The sequence below is a fragment of the Neoarius graeffei genome, chromosome 22, assembly GCF_027579695.1.
Source record: "Neoarius graeffei isolate fNeoGra1 chromosome 22, fNeoGra1.pri, whole genome shotgun sequence".
NCBI lineage: Eukaryota > Metazoa > Chordata > Actinopteri > Siluriformes > Ariidae > Neoarius > Neoarius graeffei.
In genome coordinates, this window is record NC_083590.1 from 14,322,864 (window position 1) to 14,335,497 (window position 12,634).

At 43.1% G+C, this 12,634-nt stretch overlaps 1 protein-coding gene across 1 annotated transcript in view; it reads right to left on the reverse strand.

Moving 5' to 3' along the window:
* Positions 1–12,634, reverse strand: part of LOC132870285 (NACHT, LRR and PYD domains-containing protein 12-like) — a 202,983-nt gene that overhangs the window by 158,183 nt on the left and 32,166 nt on the right. Inside the window, exons 8-9 of the mRNA XM_060903920.1 lie at positions 5,807–6,001; positions 5,019–5,192 (exon numbers count right to left, since the gene is read on the reverse strand). Coding sequence (XP_060759903.1) covers positions 5,019–5,192; positions 5,807–6,001 — 369 coding nt within the window. The remainder of the gene's footprint in view (positions 1–5,018; positions 5,193–5,806; positions 6,002–12,634) is intronic.

The window sequence follows — 12,634 nt, forward strand, 5'->3', positions numbered from 1 at the left end:
AACGAGAAAAGCGACAAAGTATTTACACTTACAATGAATCAGAAATTACACAGACGCTGAAAATGAAACTTGCACGATTTGATTTTGATGGAGATCTATTTTTCCGTCCGAGTACTAACACCCATGTGTTGCGCATAAATTTTTCAATAACTGTTGGCCTTTTCTGCGAAAAAATTAAGTTTAAATACAGAAACTAATTTTATACAACAGAAAATAATCACACTATATATTTAATTCTTCAATCTAGAGAAAAATTTTTTTCAAAGAGAACAAAAATGAACAGCTTTGGTCTGACCCTGTAACAAAAAGTTCGAATCTACAGTCACAGAGCACATTATTAGGAACACATTCATGCTGTTGGTGCCAAACTCTGATGCCACCATCTGTGAGCCTCAGCAGAAATCGAGGTTCATCAGACCAGGCTACGTTTTTTCACTCTTCACCTGTCCAGTTGTGGTGATCCTGTGCCCACTGCAGCCTCAGCTTTCTGTTCTTGGCTGATAGAAGTGGAACCCGACGTGGTCATCCACCTCAGTGTTCAGTGTGTTGTGCATTTTGAGATGCTTTTCTGCTCACCACAATTGTACAGAGTGGTTATCTGAGTTACTGTAGCCTTTCTGTCAGCTCAGACCAGTCTGGCTGTTCTCCGGTGAGCCCTCTCATCAACAAGGAGGTTCCATCCAGGTGTTCCTAGTAAAGTGCTCAGTGAGTGTATATTAAATACCAACCAAAGGACAAAGTGATAAATGTGCCTTGGAGTGAGTCTCCTCGGGGCTTCCTCAGATTAACTCCCCAAATGCCGATCCTGTCAGGTGAGAATCCCACCAATGTCCTGAAACTGTTCCTGTCCATTTCAGCTCCCTCTTCCACTGACTGGGTTCAGCTCGAGTCCCTGTGCTTTTTCACCTGCTCTTTCAGGGTTTTTAAGGGACTGAGGTCCAGGCAGTTTCATGCAGATCACAAGTTGTTCCACATTCAGCGTAGAATTGTGTGCAGTCTGATTCACTGTGCACCATGAACACACACTGACCACGTCTCCGAGTCTTTCATTTGTTAGAACTAAATGACTGACGTGTTTATGAATGTGTTGTCTGTTCCCCAACATGGAAACGCAGGAACACCAGAGTCTTCATCACACACACACACACACACACACACACACACACGTTCATCAAAACCTGAAAATAAAAGAAAAACATTTGGATTAATCCCCACACACTGGACTGTGGTACTTCATGACCAACAGCATGTAATCATCTCTGCTCCAAGAGAAACATTATTATCTCCTGTTTATAATTTAATTCAACATGATATAATATCTCTGTTTTAACACTGAGCTCCAACAAATGAGAACTTCCACAAGATCTAACAGGAAAGCGAGCAGACGTTTCCCATCACATCACTGCTCTTATCCAATCACAGGCTTTGGAGCTTTTTAAACAGTAACTAACACTGTGGTGGGTTTGATCTCTTGTTCTACATGTAGATTTAAGTGCAGACTTTAAGAAGCCGCCGAGGTGAATTTTACAGGAACGACAGAAGACACGGTGTGGAGGTGGAGAGCAGGAAGGAGTGTCAGAGTGAGTAAAGTGGTTCCTTAAATGACACATTTGTGGCAGTGTGGCATTAAAGATGATCATTTTACTGAGTTTTGAGGAGAGTTGAGAAGAAAGTGTGCTGCTGATCAGAAACAGGGAAAAGCCGAGATCATCTTATTCAGACAAAAGCAGCAGGGTGAAGTCAGAGACAGCAGGGTGTCACAAGGAGACGAGCTGTTCATTTACAATCACTCTCATGCACTCAGACGGGACATTTTGGAGACTCTGACTCCATCTTCTGCTTTCAGATGAATTTTAAATCAATTTTACTGAACAACAAACAGCATTAAAGACAACTGGGAGGACAAAGTCGGATTAAATAGAACACAGTGAAAATTTCTAAAACTGGTTTCATTTCATGGCCTGGTCATGTGACATTTACTGAAATTAAATAAAAACAATAAAGAAATCAAATTATTTTTCTCCCCGTCCTTCCAACATTTGCCTAAAAAGGTCATTACTTACCAGAGTGTCTGTAGTTTGTAATGTTTATCATCCTTAAGAGCAGAGAGCAGCTTCTTTCCTGAGTCTCCCAGATTATTCTGATACAGATCCAGTTCTCTCAGGTGTGAGGGGTTTGATCTCAGAGCTGAAGCGAGAGCAGCACAGCCTTCATCTGAAACACCACAGTTCCTCAACCTGCAGAGACACAATGACACACTTCACTGCCTCAGTTTATGAACATCAAGATTTGCTTTGTGGGTCTCTAAATTCGAGGTGTGTGTGTGTCTGTTCCCATGGATTCATCATTTCTTTCACCATTTCATATCAAGGAAGTAGCTAAGCTGTGATCAGAAGAAGGAAGTTACAGCTCACGAGTTACAATCAGAAACAAATTTCAGAAATTAATGTAAATAATCAAACAGAACTTTAGATTTACAATTTATATGAAATATTGCCAAATTATTCCACCACTGCAGGCTCCAATGTGTTTAGGTTTGAGATGTCAATCATGTTCTGTCCCAGTTTACTGATTGACAATTGGTTACAAGGCTCCACCCCTTTGAGAGATCGACCAATCATAATAAGGAGAAGCCGTGCGTCCAGGCGGAACAAACAAAAAACACATTGTGCAATCCACAGTGGGATGTGTTTTCTCACAGGGAAAGAAACTCGCCCACACTCCATTCCCTCCCAGTGAAGCGGTGCGTCTGGGCGGGGTTCAAAATGACGAGATAGACACTTTATTTCACCAAACAGTTTGAGTTTAATGAACAAACAGCGCGATATTGCAGTGAGATACTCCATCAATCTGATTCACTAAAATACTGAACGACACCAAGACTGATGAATAAAATAGACACTTTGGGAAACGTTTCATTGCTGCATTTTAATGAAATGTGAGGGGAAGCCGGGCTTCCAGTGTCGTCTTAAAGCAAATCACCACTGACAGAGATGGACTGGAAGATTACTTACCATTTTAACATTTACCATTATTATAATAAACCTAAAACTGCTTTAGTCTCACTATTAGAGAATGTGTCTTACTGAGGAGCAGGTCATCTGGCTCTCAGAGAGATGATCTTACCACATTGTCTCCAGTTTACAGTGAGGATTCTCCAGTACAGCACAGAGACGCTTCACTCCTGAGTCTCCGAGTTTATTATCATATAGATCCAGGTCTCTCAGGTGTGAGGGGTTTGATCTCAGAGCTGAACTCAGAGCAGCACAGCCTTCATCTGAGACACCACAATCACCCAACCTGCAGAGACACAATGACACACATATCAACAGATTTTCATCTTGGTGTAATTCTTACTTTAAAGATGATGTGTAAAATTAATTTTATTATTCAGAATGTCATGAGGATTTAATATCACCTGTTTATTCTCATTAACAGTGTAATTAATAATGATAATACTGAGTGTTATATTGAGTTTCTCTCCTCTGTTGTGTGTGATATTAAACCATCAACAGCTGAAGCTGAACAGAGAACAGCAGAGAGACCATGAACTTTAATCAGAGAGAGAGAGAGAGAGAGAGAGACTGAATCTCAGATGGTTCTCTACTAGACTTATAGTGCACTACACAGGGGCAATAAACTTGTTTCTCCAGAGTCTACAGAGTGCATTTATAGAACACTATAGATTTATATTATTGTAGAATCAGAGAAGTAAACAATGATTATTCCATATAAATCCTACAAACATTCAGCCACTTGTTCTTGAGACAGCATGCGAACAAGAATTCCAGAAAAAAATGGACAGAAAACCTGAAAACATACCGGTTTCACCCCTCAGTGTTGGAGGCATAAAAAAATGTCAGTGTAATTTATGACACTGTTCATTTGTTGAATTACTTTTTCATCCCTCAAAAAAGAGGGACCATATATAAACAGTGCTGTAATTTCAACACCAGTCACCCAATCTGGATGCAAGTTTCCTCAAAATAAAGCGGAAGGTCTGCACTTTGAGCTCATCTTCAAACAGGCAAAAATAAATAAATAAATAAATAAATATTTTTATATCCACATCAGGGCTGGATTGAGGGGGGGGATCCTGGGTTGAACTTGACATTTCACATTATTCCTGAAAATTTCATGCAATTAGAAAGAAAGGTTAAAAATAATTATGAATTGATCTTTGTAATGTTTTTCTGTTGCACTTGTTTTTCCAGTAAAATTTGAGCCACGCTGGTTGTTAAAAGCCTCGATATCTCAGAAACTAATGCAGATACAAGCCTGGAATTTACACACTATTTATTGGGAATAGTAACTTTATTCAAAAAGTATGAAGCAAATCTGAGATGGTCAGTTGGGAACTTTTTTTTATTCTGGTATTAATTCCATCCATCCATTATCTGCAGCCGCTTGTCCTGTCCCACAGGGTCACAGGCAAGCTGGAGCCTATCCCAGCTGACTATGGGCGAGAGGCGGGGTACACCCAGGACAAGTCGCCAAGTCATCACAGGGCTGACACATAGACACAGACAACCATTCACACTCACATTCACACCTACGGTCAATTTAGAGTCACCAGTTAACCTAACCTGCATGTCTTTGGACTGTGGGGGAAACCGGAGTACCCAGAGGAAACCCACGCGGACACGGGGAGAACATACAAACTCCACACAGAAAGGCCCTCATCGGCCGCTGGGCTCGAACCCAGGACCTTGCGACAGTGCTAACTACTACACCACCGTGCTGCCCCTGGTATTAATTCATTTTCATTAATTTCTAAAGTAAAGCAATAAATTTCAGACACACTGCAGTCGGATCAAGTCTCGTTTTGTGCTGCAGCTTCTCACATACGTCCATCTGACCCAAAGACTCTGTGACAAATCATCAGTGTGCAGTGAACAGAAACAGTCTTCCTCCACAGGACATTGATGATGAACCTAAAACCTCTGCTTCAGTCTCACTATTAGAGAATGTGTCTTACTGAGGAGCAGGTCATGTGACTCTCAGAGAGATGATCTTACCCCAGTATCTCCAGTTTACAGTGAGGATTCTCCAGTACAGCACAGAGACGCTTCACTCCTGAGTCTCCCAGATTATTATGAGACAGATCCAGGTCTCTCAGGTGTGAGGGGTTTGATCTCAGAGCTGAACTCAGAGCAGCACAGCCTTCATCTGAGACACCACAACCCCACAACCTGCAGAGACACAATGACACACACTTCATCAACAGATTTTCATCTTGGTTTAATTCTTACTTCAAGGATGAGGAGTGTAAAATTAATTTTATTATTCAGAATGTCATGAGGATTTAATATCACCTGTTTATTCTCATTAACAGTGTAATTAATAATGATAATACTGAGTGTTATATTGAGTTTCTCTCCTCTGTTGTGTGTGATATTAAACCATCAGCAGCTGAAGCTGAACAGAGAACAGCAGAGAGACCATGAACTTTAATGAGAGAGAGACTGAATCTCAGATGGTTCTCTACTAGACTTATAGTGCACTACACAGCGGCAATTGATTCAGAAAAAAGTCAATAATTTAAATGTTTAAGTGAAGAGTCACGTTTTGTAGAATTTATCTCTGCTTGATTGGATTTTTAATGATCACACATTTAATTGTAAAGACATTTTAAATATTTCTTGAAATTAAAAGTGATTCTGAGGAGAAATGATCACTTCATGACTAATATATTTGTTCTGCATGTTTTACTTTTACACAACATTTTAATTGATAAACAACACTGTATACAACTATTAACTGCTGCTTTAGTGAGTTATTGTGACTCTCAGAGAGATGATCTTACCTCAGTGTCTCCACTTTACAGTGAAGATTCTCCAGTACAGCACAGAGACGCTTCACTCCTGAGTCTTCTAGTTTATTCCCAGACAGATCCAGTGTCTTCACAGTCAGATGCAGTTCTCTCAGACTGGAGGTTTCTGAGTTGAGCACTGAGACCAGAGCTTCAGCGCTTCTCCCTTCAATTGTCTCACAACTGATCCTGAAGGAAATAAATTAATACATAATAAACTCACACAAATGATCAAACAAGTCCTCAAATCTTTCACTGCACCATTTTATTTTCATAAACGGCAAAACTACAAACTGCGAGTCATCAATACACTGAAATGCTGTAACAGTAATTCACAGTTCGAGCTGTTCGGATTTGAGTTTTCTGCTGCACACGTCACCACTGACACATGAGATAAACATGCAACATCAAATCTGATCACCAAATCGGGAAATAAGAGTCTGATCTAAAATATTTATAAGAGGAGAAAGGGAAAGAGTTTCAAAAGTCAGGTTTAGATGAAGCAGGCAGAGTTTGAGGCAGAGTCATATTTATCTGAACAGATCAGACATTTGATTTGTTCTCTAATTAGTGAGCGACTGAAATGATCACAGCCCAGTGCTGGAGTTTTATGGAGATACTCATGATGAGCTCATTGGCTAACTGTGTGTGTGTGTGTGTGTGTGTGTGTGTGTGTGTGTGTGTGTGTGTGTGTGTGTATTCACACACACTGTTAGCCAATGAGCTCATGTGTGTGTGTGTTGTAGCACAGGGCATGTGATGCGTCAGTGCAGTAGTGTTGGAGTAGAAATCGTGCCTGCGGTTAGTGCATGCTGCATGTTGCTTCTGCTTGCTGCTCTCTGCTTTCAGATACCGCCGCCGGCTAGCCACCTCTTTCGGGGGGCGAAAAGAGGAGCCGAGTGCATAAGTCTCCTCTGCCGGTACATAACCTCTCCATTGCCAAGACTCGTACACGCCTCCTCGTGGCCACACACGGTAACTGGTTCCCTGCGGTTCCAGGCAAATTTGTACGGGATCTCGGAGTAGCAGGGGGCCCCAGAGACACGGCATGCAGGCCCACTACAGTGTGGACACGCCCTGCTGCCCGTCAACCCCTGTCCCAGCTATGGGTAAATAGCAAAGACCTCAACGGCGGGCCAGGCGGAAGATGGCAACAGGGAGACGTACCACAACGGCTGAGAAGGCGGATGAAGGCTGCAACAGAGGGTGACCTCCAGTTCTCTTGGACTCCATGCCACTGGATCCAGGCCTCTCTCTGCCAAGGACCGTGTGGTGGCTGCAGGCACATCAGTCTCCCCACGTTCAAAGATGCCACGCGCAGGTGTCCTCCCGAAAGGAAACCCATTCCATTTCACATCCTGGATACAAAGCCCTGTGGCGATCGGGAAGTGGTGATGGGGGCAGGATTGTGTAGTCTGGCAGCCACTAGCCACAACCCGGCACACAGGCGGTGGGCGCAAGAAGATCGCTAAGCTCTTGGATGAGGCAGAAAGAGCTTTTCAGTAGCTGCACCCATGACTGAGCAGCCCTTTTTAGGATCCGCTCTGCTCACCCCAAGAGGGGAGAGGGTTAGAAAAGGTACCCTAAACATAGCCTGCCTCTTATTATCCTGTCTGGACTACCGCATCCAGAGGGCTCACCACCATGCGGTCAGAAACACAAATTTCATTTTGGAACCTGGAATGTGCAAACCCTCACAGACAACCAAGCCAGTGATCGGCCCGAGAGACAAACAGCCATCATGTCCAGGGAACTAAAAAGATTCCGAATTGACATCGCAGCTTTCTCTGAAACCCGCCTAGCTGATGAAGGGCAGCTGAAGGAGGAAAAAGGGGGCTATACTTTCTTCTGGAAAGGGAAGCCTGTTGATGAGCCGCGAATCCATGGTGTGGGTTTTGCCATTAAGAACAACCTCATCAACCAGCTCCATGAACTTCCTGTAGGCATCAGCGAGCGCTTAATGACTTTATGCCTGATGCTTTCTAGCAGTCAGATGGCCACTGTTATTAGCGCTTACGCCCCAACACTCAATGCGCAGCAGGATGTAAAGGAGGCCTTCTATGCTGACCTGCACACAATTCTATCCAAAGTTCCCAAGGAAGACAAACTAATCCTTCTTGGAGACTTTAATGCCAGAGTCGGGCAAAACCACGATCTATGGAGAGGCACGCTGGGGAGAGAAGGGGTTGGAAACACTAACTCCAATGGCTTAATGCTGTTAACCAAGTGCTCCAAATATGGCCTGGTCATCACCAACACCCTTTTTCGTCAAAAGAACAAGTAACAAGTTCAAAACATCTTGGATGCATCCCCGCTCAAAATGCTGCCATCTCATCGACTACGTCATTGTCCGCTCCCAGGACCGTCGAGATGTACTCAGTACGAAAGCAATGACCAGTGCTGATGAATGCTGGACTGATCACCACCTCATTCGCTCCACCATGTCTATCCGTCTGATCGGAAAAGGAGGCACCAAAAAGGACAGCCTCGACGAAGGTACAACATCGAGCGACTGGGAGAAACAGCCTATCAACAACAGCTGCAGGCAGCCATGAGTGCAGACTTGCCAGATCAGTACCCCATGGATATTGAAAAACATTGGGATACCCTCTCTTCCACCATCATGAACTCCTGCAAAACCATCCTTGGTCAGAAGACGCGGAAACATCAAGACTGGTATGATGAGAATGATACCGAAATCCAGCAGCTTATCAACATCAAGCGGAAAACTTTCATCACCTGGCAGAATGACATCAACTGCAATGTTAAAAGAGAAGCCCATGCTAAAGTGAAAGCAGCTGTTCAATCAAGGGTTAGTGCACTCAAGAACCAGTGGTGGACACAAAAAGCCCTGGAAATCCAACAGCTTGCTGACTCTGGAGACACCAGAGGCTTTTTCGAAGCCACAAGAGCCGTATATGGGCCTAGCCATCGTTGCCTGACCCCCCTTCGCTCTAAGGATGGGCTCTCCCTGATGAAGGATAAAGAGGCTATAACACATAGGTGGAAGGAGCACTATGAAGAGCTTCTGAACAGGGACACTACCCCTGACTTTGAGGCCCTGGACCAACTCCCTCAACTGCCCATTATTGAAAGTATGGGAGAACTACCCAGTTTGGGAGAGGTACAGGATGCCATCAGGAAGATGAAAAACAACAAGGCTCCTGGGCCTGATGGTATCCCAGCTGAGGTTCTGAAAGAAGGCGGGCCTGTCCTTCTTGAACACATCCACACCCTGCTTGTCAAAATATGGGAAAAAGAGGAAATACCCACACAGTTGAGGGATGCCTTAGTCATCTCCCTCTTCAAGAAGGTTGACAAGGCAGAATGTGGGAACTATCGAGGCATTTCCCTCCTTTCCACCGTAGGGAAGGCATTAGCCAGGGTGTTGGCCAACAGACTCGCCCCCCTGTCAGAAAGCACTCTTCCTGAGTCACAGAGTGAATTCCGTCCAAACAGAGGCACCATGGATATGATCTTTATTGCTCGTCAGCTGCAAGAAAAGTGCCGAGAACAGAATCAACCTCTATACATGGCCTTCATAGACCTCACTAAAGCCTTTGATTCTGTTAACTGCCAAGCTCTATGGCTAGTCCTGGCAAAAATTGGCTGCCCTGATAAGTACATCCGAGTCTTGAGGCTGCTACATGACATGTCTGCCACTGTATTGACTGGCTTTGGAGATGAAACCGAACCATTCCGGGTTGACACAGGAGTTAAACAGGAATGTGTTATTGCACCATCACTGTTCTCCATCTTCATTGCCAGCATCCTCCATCTTACAGGGAACCAGCTGCCACAGGGAGTCAAAATTATGTACAGGACTGACAGACTTCTAAACATCAACAGATTCAGGGCCAAAGGTCAAACCACCACCGTATCCATCACAGAGCTGCAGTATGCAGATGATAATGCTATTGTAGCCCTCTCAGAAGAGGACCTACAGTGCACCTTGACCGCTTTTGCTAAAGCATACAAACAGCTTGGTCTGGCCATAAACATCAAAAAGACTCAAATCCTCTACCAGCCACCACCTGACAGCATCACTCCCCCAAACATCTTTATTGAAAACACCAGGTTGGAAAATGTGGACCACTTCCCATATCTTGGCAACATTCTGTACTCTAAAGCCACCATTGATGAAGAGATACACCACCGCCTTAGTTGCACCTGTGCGGCATACTCAAGACTAAAGAAAAGGGTGTTTGAAAACTGTGATCTCCAGTCAAAGACCAAAATCCTAGTCTACAAAGCGGTACTGCTCCCCACTCTCCTGTATGGGTCAGAAGCCTGGACCACATATAGTAGGCACCTGAGAGCACTCGAAGCCTTCCATCAAAGATACCTCTGGAGTATCCTCAGGATAACCTGGGAGGATCACCGAACAAATACCAGCGTCCTGGAGGAGGCTGGCATCCCTACCATCACAGCAATCATCGCATAACACCAGCTCAGATGGACTGGCCATGTCATCCGAATGCAAGACTATCGGCTACCCAAACAAGTCCTGTACTCACAGCTTGTCCAAGGGAAACGTGCTCCAGGAGGCCAAAAGAAAAGGTACAAAGACAACATTAAAGACAACATCAGGAAGTGCCATATACTCCTTAACACCTGGGAGACTACAGTGAAGAACAGGCCTGCCTGGAGACGAGCGGTTCGAGAGGGGGCTGCACAATACAACAATGATCTCCACAGTGCTGCAGAGCAGAAGCGCAAACGGAAGAAAGGGATCACCTCCACCAATAAGGTTCCACCAAAACCCATAACTACCCCTGCCCACATTGCCCCAAAGTATGTGTGTCCAGGATTGGCCTCTTTGCCCATCTGAAGACCCATAAGGACCATGAAGGAGGACAGACATACTCGACCACGAGTGTCCGCCGATGATGATGGTGTGTATTCGTTCCCAAGTGCTCCTTTATTTGTTGCTGGTGCCAGTGATTTGCAAACTGGACATGTTCTTCCCCTTACACTCTGTGTGTTGTCTCTCCCTGTCTGACCTGAAATCAATAAATCACAGAGCTACAGCAGGGAAAAGAACAAAAGCTGTGAAGGTCAATGGGAAAAAAAATTAAAATTTATAAATGATATCAGGATATTAAAACAAAAGAATGATTATGTAATAAATTTATATTATGATGTAATAAAAGTAAATAAGAATGGTGTTTGCAAAGAGTTCTCTGTGAAAGTCTGTTTTCACCATTTGAATAAAACCTTTTCTTAGATCATAACAGGCTTCAATGTTAACTTTTGTCACCTTTTTCCCTGCAGAGCAAATGGCCTCAAATTTTTGTCCCCTTTGAATTTTCTTTTCTCCTAAAATTCTGCAGTATTTCGGCAAGTTTTCAAGTTCACGGTTCAAGGCAACTCTGATATGTTTTCTAGAGGTATAATTGAGTTATTTAGACAAAAGTACATTAAATTATTTTTAAAAACATGTATTTCTGCAACAGAAGAACAAGACAAGTCCTGAAAACGTGAAACATAAATCAATATCATGTATCTAAGATGTACGTATGGTACGTATACGTCTTTTTATATCGAGTTTTGGACATAAAACACACTTTGTTTTGCTTCACAATGACTCGCAATATTGCAAGGATTAATTATAAAACTAAAAACATTATAAAACAGGACTCTGTACTGCCATTGCATTCAGGGGGAAATTAAACAATCTGTCCTCATCTACATCAGCTTCCTGTGCAGTGTCTGCAAATTGCGGGTGCCGTTCACACCGTCCACCATCGGTGGCCTACCCTCTCAGCATTAAATGCATCAAGATCCAGGCCCTGTAGAGCAGGGGTTCTCAACCTTTTCTGCTTTAAGGCCCACCTATTCATACTTGTACCAAGTCGGGGCCCATTAAAAAAGATCCACAATTATTTTGGCTCATCTATTCTATTAGAATCTAATAATCTCCTGTAAAGTGTATTCATGGGATGCAACATCACTCCCTGTTACAGATGGGAATTTAAATAAATGCAATAAAAACAAAATTTTTAGATTGTAGGTATTGTATTTAAAGCTGTATGGATGCAGGTCATTCTCAGTCAGAAGGGGTTAATAATCCAAAAGTGGAGTCTGATCCATTTGCACAAGAACTTCTTGCCATGTTTGTGTTCAGCAAACAAGCAGGTTATTAAAACCAAGAAGTCCATTCAAAAGAAGTGGATTTAGAAACCAGTCAGAAGATTTTTCCTATGAAAGAAAAATTTACCACCTAAATTTAATATTAGTAGAATAAATTTTGATCATGTTGCCATAATTAAATACAAAGACAGTCCTCTCAATTACTGCCAGCAACCGGCGATTTTGCCGCCTACAAATGCTCCATTGCCGGCTACTCACAGTGGTTTTTCAAAGAATTGAAATTCATAAGTTTTTACTTCATAATTTATACTTCATAAAAATACAATTTTGCATTCAGGATCACTCAGAATTCACCATTTAACATCTACATTTTCAAAATTTTCCAGGGGAGGACTCCCAGACCCCCCTCTTTTTTATACATCACGGTGGCAGCTAACGCAGTCTCCACTCAGCTAACACTTAACATGGATCCCAGACGTCCACTATTTAGCGGAATTCCGCTATTTTTCTAGCCAAAGTGGTGTTTTTTTTTTAAACCTCTTGTATATCCGTTAAAAATATGTTTAAGTAAAATGACCAGCAGAATACATTCTGATTTGGTTTGCTTGTTTAGCGATGTTTTCGTCAGCTTCGTTTGTTCTCGCTGACATTCGGGAACACTCGCAAGTTAAATTGATGTAAATACCGCGAGACTGTATGCGATAGAACGAGAAAACAATATGGCTGCGC